This window comes from Schistocerca gregaria, chromosome 2, assembly GCF_023897955.1.
Source record: "Schistocerca gregaria isolate iqSchGreg1 chromosome 2, iqSchGreg1.2, whole genome shotgun sequence".
NCBI classification, from domain to species: domain Eukaryota; kingdom Metazoa; phylum Arthropoda; class Insecta; order Orthoptera; family Acrididae; genus Schistocerca; species Schistocerca gregaria.
The window spans coordinates 944876614-944895497 of record NC_064921.1 but is presented as its reverse complement, the minus strand read 5'-3'; the positions used below and the strand labels follow the sequence as shown (position 1 = coordinate 944895497).

Genomic DNA, 18884 nt, shown 5'->3' with positions numbered 1-18884 from the left:
TCATACCTTTATGTTACACCTTGTCTATGGGACTTCAGACTTTATCATAAACTAAAAGGAAGGAATATATTTAGTAATGAGTTTAATTCACTGCAACAAAGCCTGTACAACCACCTTTTAGTAGAGATGAGCTCCTATTTCATAGACTAATTTATAGTAGACAGTTTGAACAAAAAATATTTTATATTTTAGTGTAATAATGAGAGCAATTTTCTTAGGACTTTCCAGAATTTGTCTTTATTTTTATTTTATTTCGTTTTATCAAGCCATGATGTTCCACTGTAACTTTAACTTGTTTCCATAGGCTATTACAAATTAAAACTATAAATGATATTGTAGTATCCTAGTGTCCACAAATAATGTTAAACATTTTATTCTTTTGTATTTTCTTTTCATGTATTTTAAGGTACATCAGCGAACTGCATTTGGTGGTGTTCGTACAGATATTTTACTTGCTAGAAAGAATATAATAGGTGGATTCCAAAAAAAAAGGCTCTGAGCACTATGGGACTTAACTTCTGAGGTCATCAGTGCCCTAGAACTTAGAACTACTTAAATCTAACTAACCTAAGGGCATCACACACATCTATGCCTGACGCAGGATTCGAACCTGCGACCGTACCGCCCGGTTCCCGACTGAAGCGCCTAGAACCGCTCGGGAGGCTGGTGGCTTTCAGATTAACACATAAATACGCACCAGTTTTCGGTACAGTGAAACTATGCAGTTTACTTGGTGCACTCTCCGTTTGTAAAATTTATTGCGGTAAAGTTTCGGGAATTGTAACGTCGGCGTTGTAAAGACATTACAGAAACAAAAACCAATATTCGTAACTGTATTAAAATGAAAAATAGCTACAAACCCATTTTATCTTAGGAAAGTGCGTGCGTTTCTGGTTAAACTGTGTACTGATTTGGAGTAGACAAAATTTATTAATATTAATATATACGCTAACGTCGCAACACGCCAAAGAAATGAGAAGTATCCAAACTCGTTTCATTGCTACTCCCTCGGAGTAGAATAAATTTATTTTGGCTATTACAGTTCAACTTGGGTTATCAATCTTTTCTGGATAAAAAACGAAAGACAAGCAATTAGTCGACCTCCGCGTTACCGAAAGGCACATGTTCGACAAATGGCAAGGCCACAAGCTAGAAGCTACGCTAGTTCATTTGTTACCTCACGGCTCACAGAATACTCTCTAGCGGAATGACAACATTCCGCGCGGAAATTTCAGTTCATAAAAATTCTGTCTAAAGAAACCACTTATCTTATAATAATTTAAAACGTCTCCCATCATTCTTGTTATACTAATTTAGTCGCAATGATATTGTCTGAAACTTTGAATAATAAATTCGGTACGATAAGGTGCATCTGTGGAATACAGGAAATCTCTGGGAGTGGAGTTTATAAACAGCAACTTGGTTTGTTCACAGTTGCGTAAACGGCAAGAAACAAGGAAGGTTTTATTTTAAAGTACCGTTTGAATTAACTAAAAGGCTGAAATGTTTCGGGAAGAACTGGATCAAGATAGTGGTTACAGCATTGTACTCTTCCTCGTGGAGAATGTACGAAATACGCCGGAACTCAGAAACCTGGTGATTAGTGGTGGTTTGGAGTGTTGTATCGTAAAACCAAGTTTAATTGTAAATCCGTTTCAAGTGGTGGTTGCCGCAAACAAGGCAGTGATATCAATGGCTCGCGGAAAAATGAGTACGAGGAACATATATACCGAAATTTTGTATAACTTATCGCCAACTAAGCAGATTTCCCAGTCGCTAATAAAATTTGGGATAGATGATAAAGAAGACCGTATTCTTGTTTGTGTTTTGGAGAAATGCGGTGAAAAGAAAGCGGAGGAAGTGTTGGAAAACATTCAAGGCGATGAATGCCCTATAGACCAACTAAGCAAATTTACGGATGTAATGCTTGTCAAGAAAACGTACAAAATCAACGACAGTGAAAGCTATTCATCTAATATTTTAGACTCCGTTGTCAGTCGGATTTCTACTAAGGAAATAGTTGTATGACAGTTTTACTACAAATCATGCTGTAGCTCTAAGTCAGGTAGATTGTTTTATAATATCAAAAACCTGTCGACAATCTCATGTTGATTCAATGGATGTACAGTTTGCTGAGGAAAGATGAATCCAAAAATATAAAAAGTGATTAATGCACTTCTTATGAATTTCAACGTTTTATGTTGAAAGCACTTTTATGCATGCATGTCAGTGTTGGACTGGTGTGTGTGTGTGTGTGTGTGTGTGTGTGTGTGTGTGTGTGTGGGGGGGGGGGGGGGGGGGGTATACAAAAGTCATGATGAAGGCTCAAAGTGTAGAAAAGATTCTTCTCTAAGACAATATTTAAGCAGCCTGTGATGTCACTAATAGGCACAGAGTTGCTCATTTGACAGGCAACCACTACTGGAGTTAAAGGATACAATTTACAATATTACCATTCAATAAGGACTAATAATGAAAATAATAAGAGTATGAACTTTTTGTAGAATTTGTTTGCTGTGGCTTTACTTTGAGCAATTTGACACTATAGTTACACATTGTGATCTGGAGTTGATTAATGGTAAGCAGAAAAAATTGTTCACTTACATAAACAGTTTTGCCTGAAATTATAATCAGATGATAAAAATCTAAGGTTTTGCCTTCATATTACTGGTTTACATAAATGGACAGAATTACAGCAGTTTGTCCATATAAGTTGCAGTGCCATGCAAACAATCTGGCTTTTCACAAAATGATATTTTGTCATAAGTGAAAGTATTTGAATAATGAAAGGTCTTTGTTATTTGCAAATATCTCTCACAAAAAAATGCTCGCAATGTGTTTTTCAGTGGAACAGCTCACTGCCTTTGTAATGTAAAAATTTCTCTGTCACCAATTGATAGTCTGTTTTTGTGTGCAAGAACTACTAAAGCTTTAGTAGATATTGCCAGAGTCTGGTAGATGTTTCAATGCAACTTAAAGAAGAAAATATAAAATGTGATATATACACAGTAAGAGATGTTTCCAATAAGATTTATCTCTTGCTAGAATGATACGGAAATAACAGAAGAGTATACATTGAAAGTATAAAATAATTTACAGGTATAACAAAACAGGTGCAAACAGTATGGCTTACATTCAGTTTCGCTAACCTGGTCCGATTGCGCTATAAAATGGAAATAATAGAATAAAGAGCTGTAACTGTCATCAAATGAAATACAAAAATAACAGGCATTTTGGCCATGTTGTAATGGCTGTCCTTAGGGACAAACATCAATTATTTTACATGGTGATCAGCACACCTGAAGGTTGACGAGGAATGGAAGTAGACATCAATAAAAAAATAAAAATATTTTTTTTTCTTCGTATGAAGTGCAAAACCTTATAATTTTGTCATTTGTGTATTTACATTACATATTACATTTGACACATTGTAAATGTAACTGTCACTGAGATAATATCTGAATAAAATATATTTTGAAAAAAGAAGAAAATGATCCATGAGCTAAGGCAGATAAGATACATTGTTATATCCAAAGAGAAATGTTTTAAATTATTCTAAGAAAAATAAGTACTTTGTATTAGTAACATGGGTTTTTATCACAGATTCCCGATGTTTCATCAGCCATTTAATGTATTTTCTTAACAAATTCAAACTTGTATCCACATTTTTACATTACACAAACAAAAAATATCTTAAATTGCTTATCATACTTGCAGGCAAAAGATTTTGTTTGTTTACTGCAAATGAAAATTGTGTCCTTATCTGAAGTAGTACTAAGTATCACAGTTCTAACTGTAATTATCACAGTATCATGATTGAAGGTAAACACTTGTTTGCATATAATAAACTTCTTTTCTTAATTTGTAAAACAAAATTTCAAAAACAGTGATGACAGAAAAATTATCTTAACAAGTTACAAATATATTGAGTATGGAATCTGAGATGACACACACCAGTACTTTGTACCTGCATAAGGCAAATAAATGACCTAGAATTAAAATCTAGGAACTATTACTCTGGCCCTGTGGACTCTTGATAGTTTTACTGTAAAGTGAAAGAAACCTAAAATAATTTGTAAACCGTTACGAACTTAGTTTTCAGAAAGCAAGTAGTAATCACATAGCACAGCAAATACCGAGATAGTGTGTTGATTCCATCTTCTGTGTTATATGCAACATAAATAAAAAAAATGTTGTGATATTTCTGTATAACACTAGTAACACTTGACTGCAGCACCCGAAAATTAAACATGTAATTTTAACTTTCCCTGCCTGCAATAAGCTTCCTTGGGATTGCATCTATGAACATGGTAACACAGAAAAAAAATTTTCTGTAATTGGAACAAGCATGTCTAAAGATAGATATTTTTGAAAATAGAGAAGCTGAAATATGAAGGGATTCTGTTTCTAAAGTATGATTTTCTTTTACAAAGAAAAAAAAATGCAGCTTTTATGGGGCAAACTTTTGTGGATACATGAATGAGAATAAATTTACTTAAAAAATGATTTGTTCATTACTTGCACAATGCAGGAAATTCACATATTAAGTTTGGAAGCAGCTTTGTTATTAGAAGTAACATAATTCAGATAAATGAATTTAAATTTCACAAGTGAGAATGGTCTGTTTAAGATGATCATGGCAAATAATTCTTCAGAGTACTTACACATCAGTAACAGCACACATGGAAGACTAAGTAGTAATGAGCAATATATTTTTGTAGTTCCTTCTGAACTTTTCACCATTATTACACTTAAGTGGGGAGGGGGGATTGTCAACAGTGAATAAAGTTGTGTGTCAAAAAACATGATGATAATATGGCTTACTCACAAGTTCTTAAAAAAAATATATATAAAAAAAAAAGAGAGAGAGAGGGATAATCTTATGCAGGTACAACACCCAATCTTCCAATTCTTCTTTTTTACACATAATTATGAGATTTGAACTTTTTTCATGCATGTATATTTTATATTTCTATCTTGACTTAAAAGAAAATAACAGAATAATCAAAAATACACTATAGAGACTGTGTACTTTCATATTACTACAGGTCAACTCCAGTTGTAGCATCGCACACTGGACTGTGTTACAAAACTAGGAATAAAATTATTTTAAAAAGCCAACAATAACAATTGAAACATTCAGTGTAGAAAAATTTTAGGGTGTTATGTAAGTCATAATTCACTTTCTAGTATATAGGCAATTGCAAGTAGCTTTTCCTGTAGATGTCTATGGTAACTGAAATTATATAATACAGTGAAAATAGGATTGATTTGTGCATTGTTTAACAAGTGGCTATACAATAGTGCACATGGTCTACATAAATTATGTTGCATTATTACAAGTAAGTCTGGTGCTTTGGACTTTGCCTGTTACTGTGAACATACAGTCATTCAGCAGTACTTGACAATTAAGCACTACAGAACAACAATTTCTGAGGGGAAACAACAATGGGAAAGTTAATTGTGTTAGTAATAACATTATCAGAAGAGGAGAATTACATTTAGGAATTATCACTTTCTGAATCTGAATAACGTAATTTATACACAAATAAATGTACATATAGTAAATGTCATCTTTGATTATTTAATACATCTGCGACTGGTAAAACTCCCATCAAGAAAATTTGTACATTTAATGGCTGAATTCAGTGCTGAAACATATGAATGATTGTAATATGCTCTAAGACTAGTTTGTATAGTTACTTTTTTGTCCATGGTTTCTACTACTGTTAGCACAAAGCTCCTTGCTGCAATATTAAGTACTTTATCATCTATTTTGCATAATTTGTCTGCTGTTGTAACAAATAATATTGCACATCACATCTGCGTTTCATACAAAGCATTATGCTATAATCCAATAAAAGCACGAGATGGAACAGTTTGATGTATTTTCTGTAATCACTCTACAGCTTTTTATATGGTGTGTCTGCTTGTGTGTGTGGATGGGGGGGGGGGGGGGGGTGTTAGTAGGGGTTTATGGCTTGTGTAAGTACAGTTCTATATTAAAACTACACATTTCTTATGCTCTATAAAGCATCTGACTAATGAAATGCTTTAGCAGTCAAAAATGTGTTCAGTATAACTAGAAAAAAACATTTTGTGTGGTTTCACGGAATGGAACTTCAAGATTACCTACTGTGTATACCCGTTTTCCTGCTAGAATACCTGCACAAGCAATCATCATTAATTTTTATCATTCCTGAGAAATATTTGCACACTTTTTACTGTACACAGTAAAATTACTTAGGAGCATCATTTTCTACATTTGACTATCATGTGTGATCTCGTGTTCAGTATGTTACACAGTTCTTAAATCAACTGGCCTGAAAATCTGTGAACTATAATAAAAACAAATAGAATGTGACAGCGCCATTATACTTGTACATATTTTGGAGTTTCACATTTAGTACCATCACAGTACAGGAGAAAACATGTGCAGTCTGAAAATTTGAAGCAAGTCATCTCTTTGGATCAATGGAATACACACTAATTGAAGTGTCCACACAGCCAGCAGCCAAACAAACTCTATATGGGTGAAATGCAAGGCAGCTAACAGCGCCAATACGTGGACCCATAAAGCCTTCATGATATTTGATTGTGTTAAGAGCATTTCCATCCATTCCATATACATTGATAAACTGGTTCATGGAGCCACTGTAAAGGGGAAAAAATCATTGATATTACCTTTGAGTTCACTAGGTATGATCAAAATTTCATTTTCAACTGTTTGTACATTTTAGCTTACTATTGAACATATTAAACAAATATAAAATCAGATGTTGTGGTCTTCAGCTCGAAAACTGGTTTGATGCAGCTCTCATTAATCTATCCTGTGCAAGGCCCTTCATCTCTGAATAACTACTGTAACCTACATCCATTTAAACCTGCTCAGTGTACTCATACTTTTGTCTCCCTCTACAATACCAAACTGACAATTCTTTGATGGCTCAAGATGTGTGCTATCAATCAAACCCTCCCTGCAGTCAAGCTGTACCACAAATTTAGTGCCCAATTTGATTCAGTTTCTCCTGATTAGTTAAGCAATCTAATATTCAGCTACTTCTATAACACTACATTTCAAAAGCTTCTATTGTCTTCTTGTTTGACCTGCTTATTATTCGTATTTCACTTCCGTACAAGGCGGCTACACTGCGGGGAAATGCCTTCAGAAAAGACTTCCAAACATTTAAATTTATATCTGAAATTAAGAAATTCCTCTTTCAAAAATGCTTTCCTTGTTGTAGCTAGTCTGCATTTTATACCAGCTCAGTTTTAGCAATCATTTATTTTGGTGCCAAAAAGCAACACTGATCTGCAGCTTTTAGTGTCTCTTTTTCTAATCTAATTCCTTAACATCCCCTGATTTGATTTGACTACATTTCATTACCATTGTTCTACTTTTGTTGATTCTCATTTTACAACCTCTTTTCAAGACACTTATCAATACCGTTCAACTGCTTTTCCAGGTCCTTTTATGTCTCTCAATAACAATGCCATGGGCAAATCTCAAAGTTTTCAACACTTGTGACCAAGCAAGCCGAGATACTTTTACTTCCCCTCTTGTTTTGACGTCTGCCTCCTTAAAGTTCATTTTTTTTCACGTCTGACTAATTACCATTAACATACATGAATAAAATACGCATTTTTGTAAAAGTGAAAAGTTGGCCCTCAGTTTTAAAGAATACAGCACCACATCTAATTTTGACTATTCCTAGTTAATACTTTTGTTATATGGTGAAATCAGTAATTTCCGTAACTTAAATTCTATTGTTGATGTATAAACAAATATAAATTCTGTACTAATTATAAACATTTGGAGGAAAAACTAATAATATTCTTAAAGGATCTATTTGACTCTGTTTGAAAACATGTTAGCAAAGCCAGCCCTTAATCAATACCTAAGTAATTAACAGTTTTGTCAAAAGTATTGTTTGTGTAATGATATTTGTTAATTTAACCATTTAAACAAATAATTCGGCCTAACTCTTGTAACCAAATAAACTGTTAAAGAGATGCATTTTGTCAATGTGTGCAGTTAATTGAAGGAGTTAAGTTTTAAATGCAATTTCTGTAAATCAAACATCAAACAATGTGTAGTTTCAGTGCCTATTAGTGTGAGAATATATGAGGGCCCGATTTCTGGTCTCGAGACAGTCAGTCCAAGGCCGAGTTTTAGACAAGAAACCAGTGTTGGTTAGAACAACCATAATGCACCAACTTAACTGTGAAATAAGTGTAACACAATTAGGCCGCCTGTTAAAACAATGACAGTGTCTGTTCAATTTATTTGAAAAACTGTGAAATGGGTGGTTAGGCAGTTATTGCTTGTAGATGTTCAACAGTAAACTATTGTAGCAGTATGTGGATGTCTGCCTGGAACCTATTAATGAGGATTATCGAAAGTTAAACAATAGTGCACTGGGCATACAACAGTCAACAGTGAAAGTAAAGAACTGTGAAACACAAAAGTGCTCTTGTCAGCTACATCATTTAAAGTAATCAGTGTTGAACTTCCACCCTCATTTTTCCGACAGTATAGCAACACAGTACGTCGACACAGAGGACAATCAAGATGAAGTAAAGCAGGTGAACGTTACACAATGTAAAAGCGTTCTTGCTATAAACATAAGTTTGCCTTTCTTTAACCTATCACTAAGATAAGGGTCAGTATTGCTTTGCTTTTCCTAATTTCTCCAGAACTCAATGTGACCTTCACCGATGTCGGCTTCTATCAGTTTTCCGTTCTTCTGTAAATATGTAGAGTCAATATTTACTTGGTGTAAGTCTTCAAGGATTGGTTCAGATGGTAGAAACTTAACGTAATCCAGCCTAATGCTGAAAACAATGGTCATGCTGGAGGAAGTGGAAGGGACATTTAAGTCCAGCAGTCTGATAATTTGATAAACTTCGGCAAATCGGAAATGTTTGTTACCGAAGTGGCTGGATATGAAAGTAGTTTTTCCCCTCACAATGTGCAATTCACACAGGTATATACATCCTACAAAGCAAATTAAAGCATTTTTTCCAAATAATTTCAGTTTAGACATGATGGTCAACACCAAACTGAAAAGTACCCCTGGGGGCAGGTAATCCTCCAGCACTGGAAACAGTGGTGCAACTAGGGTATGATCAGACCACACAGAGCTCAAAAGATCAATTTATATAGTGTTTGAGTTCTTAGAATGTCTGGCGTATGACCTAAGCAAAAATATTAATTACAAACACGCAACATCACTTTAAAAACAATGACATACTAAAACAAATAACACAACAATGAAAATAGAACACACATACAGGAAAATATTTAAATTTGCAATCTTTAGGAGCCAGTGGGTCCTTCTCCTGGCAGAATGATTGAATGGGAAGGAAGAGGGGTGAAGGAAAAGGACTAGTGAGGTTTATGAAACCTTTTTAGAAAATTATCGAAGAGGATAAAGTCTTTGCCCTACAATTTTGGGCCAATATTAGTTGGGCCATGTGGCAGTAAGTGACCAAAACTTCATCGAAATAATGCCTGTAAGAGTAAGAGGATACCTCAACATTGGTTTGGGTCACTTTTTAGCCAAAATGAAACTCACCTGTCAACTAAAATACTAAATCCAAAAATTAAAAAATATTCCTATGACTGTCTTTCTTCAGCTAATGAAAGAAATCATTAATAAGACATAAGGCCGATGGGAGATGGAATGAGATCAGAGAAGCTACAGTAGAGGGCAAGGGAACTAGAAAAAACATCAAGAAGGAGAAGATACAGATGGTGAATGAAGTGACACATCATGGATTAACTCCCAGGAATAAATGGAATTCTAAAAAAAAAAAAAGGGGGGGGGGGAGGGAGGGCAATTGACAAGAAAAGAAAACAGTAACATTATCAGGAAAGACTCTTAGAAAATTATGAAGTTCAAGAAGAAAATGGAGGAAACATACCAAATTAAAAAAAGAAGAATAATATGGATTTTTTACAAAATATTTTTTCAAAATTCGAACCAATGAATATTCATGTAAGGGGATTGGTTACCAACAAAGCCAACTGAGTTCCTCTAACTGTGAGGTACCAACACTACAACAAATAGATCAATAAATTATTGTGTCATAAGGAAACTTGGAGGGGGGGGTGCATTAGCTGAGATGTGGAAAAAGGCAGGTAATTGGCAGCAGCAAGCTTTAATACATAATTATTAAAGAATGCTTGAAAAATAAATATTGGATGACTGGAAATAAGCCTCTGTCTGCCCTATTGCACAGGAAAGAAGACAAGAGAGATGTCAAGAAATACAAAAGCATTGCTTATATTTTGTTTTGTCTTGTTTTGAAAGCATTATTGAACAAAATCGAAGAACAAGCAGACTACATCCAGAAAAAATTTTCAATATGAAAATGATGCTTGAAATCAAAACAATATATAGCTTTAACACATGTCACTTTCATTCACTTTAGGAAACCCACAATTCCATCAATCAACTAATGTTATTCATAACACAATAATAATTACGAGGGCACTAAACACAAGTAAAATGGCTGAACAGACATTAAAAGACACAAACTCAAGAGTTAAGTTTTTAAAACTTAGTTTTAGGAGGCATAATCTCTCTCAGCAATTGTCTCCAATCTACTGTTGGATAAAATATGAGAAAAAAATAGAGAAAAATCACTTTGAGGAGAAAAAACTGCAGGAATCCATTAAGACAAGGATGAGGAAGACATGTGGTTGTTAATGAAAGTTGGTGAGTCTTTGTAGAGGTCTGTGACAATGATGCATTTATACAAATTGTCTGTCTGGATCACACTTCATTTCTTCATAAAGGTAATGCATTTTCGCACAGTGATCAGATCAAAAACAAAAGTGAACAATCATTAAGTCAATAAGTCAAGCAGCACATCATTATATCAATTATAAGCACACTATTTGATTTGATACAACCTACTGATTCTTCACTTTTGTTTTTGATTTGATGATCCTAAGCAGCTGAAACATGTTATCTATTTTAAGAAATAGAGTATGATCCAGACAGAGAATATTGTGTAAGATATAGGCCACATTATCTCGGGGCCACTCTTGACAGGGTGCTTGGCTTCAAAGAGCATTTGCTGAAAATTGTCACTAAGATGAAGGCAAGAAATAACATCTTGCAGAAACGTGGTGGTATGACTTGGGGTGCATCAGCTCCAGCAATAAGAACTTCTGCTCTTGGGTTGGTGTACCCTGCAGAAGAATATTGCACAGCAGTCTGAATCAACAAGCCATACACCAAACTTGTCGACATGCAGCTCAACCAGATTATGTGCATTATCACAGGAACAATCTGAAAAATTCCAACTTTCTGGTCGCCTATTCACAGTCATTTCACTCACTCATTTCTGCAATGAGAATCTGCTCTCAATAAGGAGTTTATAAAAATACCTGGGGATCCCTGTACTTTATGACGTTTCTGCATGAATAAAACCAGACTTTCCTCCCATCATCAAGCTCTACAAAGTGCAAAACTTCTGATAGGCAATGGAGTAAAAGTAACAGAGTGACAGACAGAAATATGGTAGAACAATGCTATTCCAGAACAGCTTAAGATGCTCTGCATCTCATCCAGGTCACCAGGTTTTGAACAGCACTACAAGATCTGTTCTGCGTTCAACAAAATAAGCACAAATAATGGAAGATGTGCTGACTCAATGAGCAAATGAGTTTTAACAACTTTGCCCAGTTGTCAGAATGACAAACTGTTCTGCATATCACACGAGTGTGCCCAAAATGCTCATTTCCTGGCAATCCATAGTAGTTCCTGATAGATGGTGAGAGAAAAACTACTTTATTCTCACACTTTTCTTCTATGTTATACATACAGCTTGACAACACCAATTTCTGTAGGGTAACGAAAAATTTTGTTCCATTGACAGCACAGCATATGTAGCACACAGAGTAAGTGTTGTTTTGGAGGCCTGCCCACACAGGAAATGCAATATATCACTTGATAGAAGAAAGACCACCACGATACCTCCTTGAGAATCTATACTGATTATATGAAACAACTTTTTTTTTTCTGTAGGTGCATTTTATCCTGAGCCACAGGAGCAACAAAGTATTCAATTAAAGGAAAAATGGTGGTAGGCTTTACCATTCTCAAAAAGAATTTTCACACTGATGCATGCAACTACTGGCCTAAACGGCTGAATTCAGTATGTTGTAGAATGAAAGCGTGTTCTTTTATTATGATCTTTTTGGGATTGAAAATCTCTGAAATAATAAAAAGATATTCTGCAACCAGAGGTTCTAAGAAACTCTGCTTGTTCTATTTGGATGTGTTATCCAGAAGACAATAGAGCCATGTTGATACCATGCACCTTCACTTTCAGAAGCCATGCAATACCTTGTCATTTTGCAAACAAAAAATACAAGCTTATGAATTTCAGATTAACACTTTGGCTTAGTTGAAGACTTCCTATGAAATAGAATTCAGTATGTCAATTTCAATGGGAAAAATCCTCAAATGTTTGTCCCAAGAAAATGTTTGTGGATCATTACTGTTCACCTGTTGAGAATTCATGCTTGGATCATGAACTTGCAATTTACACATACACTAAACAAATTATTTATGTCTAATTACATAATTGATGTGCAATAATTGTCTACTGTCACATCTGGATAATATTGAGTACAATGTGCCCAAACTAATTTGTCGTGGAACAATCACATACAACTACTTGTAGTAACAGCAGGGCCCACACTGGTGTTCATTATAAAGAAATGCAATTTGTGCACTAAGGAGGTAGAATACAGACCCCTAGTTCAGACAATGCTTGAGTGTTGCTCATCAATCTATGACTCCTATCCAGTAGAAAAGAGGAAAGATGCAAATAACAGTTGTGTATTCTGTCATGGATTTCTTTAGTCAACATGAGTGCATCACATAAGTGCTCATCGAGCTCCAGGAGATTTGTTCATCAAACAGAGCCATAATGTTCAAATTTTTTTAGTAATAAAATGCATTATGATATTTGAAACACAACTACCACAATTTAATACAATCAGCTGTGAAACAGTATGAAGAAATCTATAAGGTTCAATATGCTGTTATTTCTAAAGCACACATAGAATGAAATGATCATTCTTTCTAAGAAAAGGAAATACATAGTTGGAAGAGTAAGCAGTGCCATACTAGATTGGCAGTCAGTACCTAGGCTTGGACGTGCATTTTACCAGCTCCAAGACAGACACACCTCCGTATACTAGTGGTTGATCAATTACACAAGTACCAGGTTCTTTGTGTTTTTAGTTTCGATCTGTCTGAAATAATAAGAGTGATATGACAATACGAATGTGTGTGTGTGTGTGTGTGTGTGTGTGTGTGTGTGTGTGTGTGTGTGTGTTTTCTAATAAAGTAAAACAGAATTAGCTATTTGTTTCTGCCAGCGTCAGAATTCAAGTTCAAATATCACTGTAAATGAAGGGAAATGCTTACCAGGCAAACGTGTCAGCTACTCTGTGAATTGCCATTGCTGTTACTCCATGTGTTGTTTGTCGTACAGCAACAGCTGAATTTTTCCTTATGTCAAAGAATCTTACATCACCTGAAACACTGTAATAAAAAGGATGATTTTATATTGCTTGTAGTAGCATCAAGAACAATTTTTTAGATTATGGCAAATAATTTAGGAGCATACCATCCACTGACGATTTTGTTGTGATTGCGAAGTTGTACATTAACCACCCATGTTGCGTGTTCACGCCAAGTCATGATTCTGGCCTCCTGAGAACTTTTTCTTCGATCAAATAAACGCACAGAACCATCACCACAGCCTGCAGCAATAAGTGCTGGTTCTGGAAAATGTAACAGATTTAACTGCATGACTACAACATGGGCTCTGTAAATTCAGAGGTACACAGGGAAAAATATGGAATGTTTAATCCTGTTTACAGAGTGTGTCATAACAGACTGGAATTGAATAAGACTGTAGTTACTAGCTAGCTGACTGTAGTCAGCCTGTCGTAAGAGAAGTATTTGAAACAATGAAACATGCTGAACATGATGAAATGGTATCTGTTTACGGGTTCTGTAGTAGAAATGCTCTTACTGCAACATGTTTACACTTGTTGAGTATGCTGAAATGATATCTGTTTATGGGTTCTATAGTGGAAATGTTCTTACTACTTGTGAAAAATCTAAGAAAATTAGACTGACACAGTTTCTCTATACATGTATTACAACTAAATATGCAACTGAACACAATATTGACAAAAAGGAAAGCATTCTTCAGTTACCTAAACAAAGTTCTATAATGGATACACTGATATTTTAGAACATTTACCAGTGTTCCACATGCAGTAGTATAGAAAATATTAAGCTAAAACAGCTTAATCCTTTTCATCAACAGCTGAGACACATCTTCACACAAGCATTGTAGCTTAGCATCAATTTAATTTTATCAGTCACCTATTAAATTCATCCATACTGTTCACTGAGACAACTATTTTCACACATGACTGTTTTAACATCCTCAGCACACACTGGTGACACGAGGGATGCAACAGAGGGAATGAGCAGTGGGAAACTGTGGGGGGAGCATCGAGTGGAAGTGGTGGGAGAGCACAGGATGGGAGTGGCAGAGAGCAGTTGTGAGATGAAGTGGCAGGAGAAGAGAAAGAAATAAGTTTGGGAGGTGTAGAGATAGGCTGTACAGTGTATGGGAAAGATCAAGAGAGCCATAAAGAGTCGGGGTAAGGGGAAGATATATGAAAATGGGAAAAACAAGGACAAGAGGACATCTGATTTGCAAGACAAGGACAAGAGATCTGAATTGCTTAAGTCCCAATTACTTACCTTTGATCATTGCCATTCTCTGCTTTTGCTGTGCAAAATATACTGATGAGGCAACAAATTTGGAAATTTGTGGTAAGGTCTTATGGGACCAAACTGCTGAGGTCATCAGTCCCTAAGCTGACACCCTACTTAAACTAACTTACACTAAGGACGACACACACACACACACACACACACACACACACACACACACACACACACACACACACACACACACACCCGAGGGAGGACTCATACCTCCGATGGGAGTAGCTGCGCAGACTGTGACAAGACGCCTCAGATCGCATGGCTACCCCGCGCGGCCCAATGAGGTAACATATTATGTCCACCTGCATAATGCAACATGCAGCAATTCTGCATGGCATGGATTTGACAAGTCCTTGGTAGGTTTTTGGTGGTATGTGGCAACAGATGTCTATGTACAGGTCACACAATTCCCATAAACTAAGGGCTGGTGGTTTGTGAGTACAAAGCTGGCACCCAACAGCATATCAAATGTGTTTCATCAGGTACAGATCTGGCATGTTTGGTGGCCAAGGCATCAATGTGAATTTGCTATCATGCTCCTCAAACCACTGTAGCATAATTGTGGCCTTTTTACATGGAAAGTTATCCTGATGGAAGGTGCCATAGTCACTGAGGAAGACATTGAGCATTACGTGATGTAGATAACCTTCAATAACGATCACATAGTACAGGTGCCTTCGATTACTGCCACAGGTCCCATGAAAGTCCAGGCAAATGTCCCCATACCACAATACTGCCCCAAGTCACCCAAGTCCTTGGCACTGTGCACATTATGAATAGTTGCTAGCTGCGATGATAACACACCCAGACACGACCATCAACCTCGCACAACAACAAATGCAATTCATCTGACCAGTTGACACATTTCTACTGATTCATGGCCCAAACTCAATGATCCCATAACCAATGTAATTGTAATTCGTGATGTCATCTGGCCAATGTGGGAACATCTAGGGTCGCCTTCAGTGGAGCCCCATGTTTGACAACGTATGTTGAATGGTGTTGTCTGGAACTCTTGTGCCTGCACCACCATTTCACTCTGCCATCAGATCAGACACAGATCACTACCTATCCTACTTTACAGAGTGAGCAAACTTTCGATTACCACATTCTGTGCTGAAGTGTGGATGTCCAACACTTGGCCATCTACTTGTGGTTTCATCACCCTTTGACCATTTACATACATGTTTATGACAGTATCTAGAGAAGAGATTCACTATTCCAGGCACTGGGCCATAAAAACTGCCCTTTGTCAAATTCAATTATGTTAGTGGATCTGTATTGTTATTAGAATAATTCCCTGTTTGTCTCTGCTGCATTTGTGTGCTTTTCGTACTGTGTCATGCGGCTGCAACGCCACCAGGTGGCATTCAGTCTTGCAGTGGGCATTGGTCATAACGTTTTGGCACATCAGCCTATAATGCCAAAAACCAAAACCATCTGGTGCACATAAGATGTCATTCACTGAGACAAAGAGACAGAATAGAATCTGTATTGTCCTGACTAACCTTAGCATCTTGACAGAAATAGAGAATTTAGAAAACACTGTGATGCGCCATTGAAACTCCAACAACAAGAACATTTCTTTTCATTTGTCGACATCATTATCCTCTATTATGTTATAAATAAATATTCCCATCCTATCCTGCTGCCCCCTTACAATCATAGCACTATTTAGAAAACTGTACGGTGCCGACAGATGAAAAGACTTTATGGTATAAAGCTTATAAGTTGTATCCTTGGTGTGCACTATCTTTGCTACGTGCACAGGCAGTATCTTTAGTAAATGTATTTTCGCACCAACAGACTTAGCTCCACATGTTGTCAGTGCACCTGAGCTTGTATGTGTGATACATTATTAGAACGATTGTAACATTGACAGTTCAGTACATATTTAATAGCATTTTACGATGTAACAAGTGTCGTACTCATCAGATCTTGTGGGAATCTCAAAGTCAAAAGGCTGCATTTTGACGACGACATGTACTCATGTCAGATAGTCTTATATTCTGACAGAATGTAAGTTATGTACATTTCTCACCAATTTTTATAATTACGCTACTATCTTAATGAAATGTTTGCTTAATTATATATATACACCCTGTGCTTCACTTTTGTATATTTTTGTGTTTAGGTAACTTTTGCAATGTTACTTGAAAATGGCCCTAAGGCCGAAATTGCAGTTGTAATAATAAATATTTTATACAGTCAACGGCAACTATGATGTCTTTTAAGAAATATTATATGAATGTGAATCCCAACCATAAAAAGTTAATCAAACAAGAACATTGGTTAGAGTACTTGCTTAGTGTTACTAGTATATCAGCTCTCTTTGTCTGTGTTATTTATTCAATACTGTTGACTTAAAAATATACTGCTGATAAGAGCCATAATCATCTTGCAACCTGTGGTTCTCTCTCATGTTTCAACTAAAATAGTAGATCACATTGTTCACCATGTCATACAGAATTCATGAAGATGGTTTAGCAACTACTGGGTCACACATGAAAGTTTGCATCCTAAATGGAAGTTCATTTTTTTTCCATCTTCCAAAAGTTCTACAGCACTGCAGGTTCTGACAAAAAAATTTGTACCATAATACTGTTTGAATGGGACTTTTCCATTTCTATGCCTATACTACTTGAAGACGTAAAATAAAAACCACTGGGGCGAAAATCACAACTGTAAATGATGATGTGTGTGAATGTAGATTTATTGTTTCAATTTTTTAAAGTATAATAATTAAGGCTTGTTATTATTAAATGTACATTTGATGTATTATATTCTCATGTTTAATGCGCAAGAAATTATAGAAATAAAGTGAAAGAATTTTTAAGCAAACTACAGCATTGAAATACATAAATAAATAAAATATGTTCCTTACCCATATCATCGCTTGAAATACTTGTGATACAGCAATCAGCACCTGTAGGAATGTCTTGCACCTTCAGTTCACTTTCTGCATCCCACAGTCTGATGACACGGGCATCACCAGTCACAACTAATTGTTGTGATTTTTGTTCCCAGTGTGTCACCAGTCCAGCCCCTAAATGATAATCATAAACATTGCACGGATTATGTAGAACAGGGAAATATTTAGCAGAAATTGGGACTGAGGTACTGGTTTATTAATGTATAGGAGTGAATTAAATGGCTCATTTAAACATTCACTTATATTCACCTATTCTACTACAAGCAGAAACAATTACGACACAGCAGCCTCCATGTGTTAAATGATCTAATAAAACAGTTCCACAGAAACAACATATAATAATAAAGACAATACTACCACCAAATCAGGCAGAGGTTTGGGATGTGAATGAAAACCAACTCTTACATGAGACTGAAGAGAACACAAATTTGTTTTACAGAGGTTATAATGTTACAATAACATGAGTAATTAGTAGCAGACAACATCCTAGAGACTCTGAAGGTAACTCAAAGATAATATTTGTACATTTCAATTGTTTTTTCCAGAAATATGTACTATTGGGCATTGTATTCATGCCACATTGTGAGCCTGAGCTTTTGGGCATTGTGTTCATGCACCAAGTGGAAATATATGCATGATTGTACCCATGCACTTCATATCATGGATAATTTTGCCATATGAATAGAACACATAATTATGTTTCATTGAGAACAACTAAATTTAACACTTAAGAATATCTAGAATGCCAGAATGTGTAAAATTCATAAAAAAATTGTTGTTACTTTGGAGGGGACTATTTTGTAAATTGGGACTGGATCGCAAGCAGTACAGGTGGTGAGGGAACCAGGCCCATCTTCCTCAGTGTCTTTTCCATTGGGGCAGTGTTGGAGTTTAGTCAAAAATGGAATAAAGTTAGGTACAGCTTTAAACCGTGATTTTTATTTGGCCTAACCAGCTGCATGCATTTAACAAAACATGATTTAATGCTACGACTGGTGAAGAACTAACCAATCATTCACCAAGAGTCAAAACCAAACAGTAAATTTTATAACCAGATTTTTTTTTGCCACCGCTTCCAGTTAACACTAGAAGATGCAAATGGATATGTTGCA

General features: G+C 35.8%; 2 protein-coding genes across 3 annotated transcripts in view; one reads left to right on the top strand and one right to left on the bottom strand.

Annotated features, from left to right (window-relative positions):
• Positions 1-1420: 1420 nt before the first annotated feature.
• On the top strand, positions 1421-4506 carry LOC126335400 (EKC/KEOPS complex subunit Tprkb-like). Its single transcript, XM_049998643.1, has one exon. It carries the CDS (start codon positions 1504-1506, stop codon positions 2026-2028), a length of 525 nt encoding a protein of 174 aa, XP_049854600.1. The 5' UTR covers positions 1421-1503; the 3' UTR covers positions 2029-4506.
• The window catches only part of LOC126335398 (regulatory-associated protein of mTOR), a 275566-nt gene continuing 260543 nt past the window's right edge, over positions 3862-18884 (bottom strand). For both annotated transcript variants that reach the window (XM_049998641.1, XM_049998642.1), the window contains 4 exons: positions 17725-17886; positions 13657-13813; positions 13455-13571; positions 3862-6654 (listed from right to left, as the gene is read on the bottom strand). In XM_049998641.1, the coding sequence (XP_049854598.1) occupies positions 6459-6654; positions 13455-13571; positions 13657-13813; positions 17725-17886 (632 nt within the window). In that variant the 3' untranslated portion in view covers positions 3862-6458. The remainder of the gene's footprint in view (positions 6655-13454; positions 13572-13656; positions 13814-17724; positions 17887-18884) is intronic.

What these genes read in the sequence shown, in the direction of transcription:
- LOC126335400 (XM_049998643.1), top strand. Translation starts at nt 1,504, where the DNA reads ATGTTTCGGGAAGAACTGGATCAAGATAGTGGTTACAGCATTGTACTC.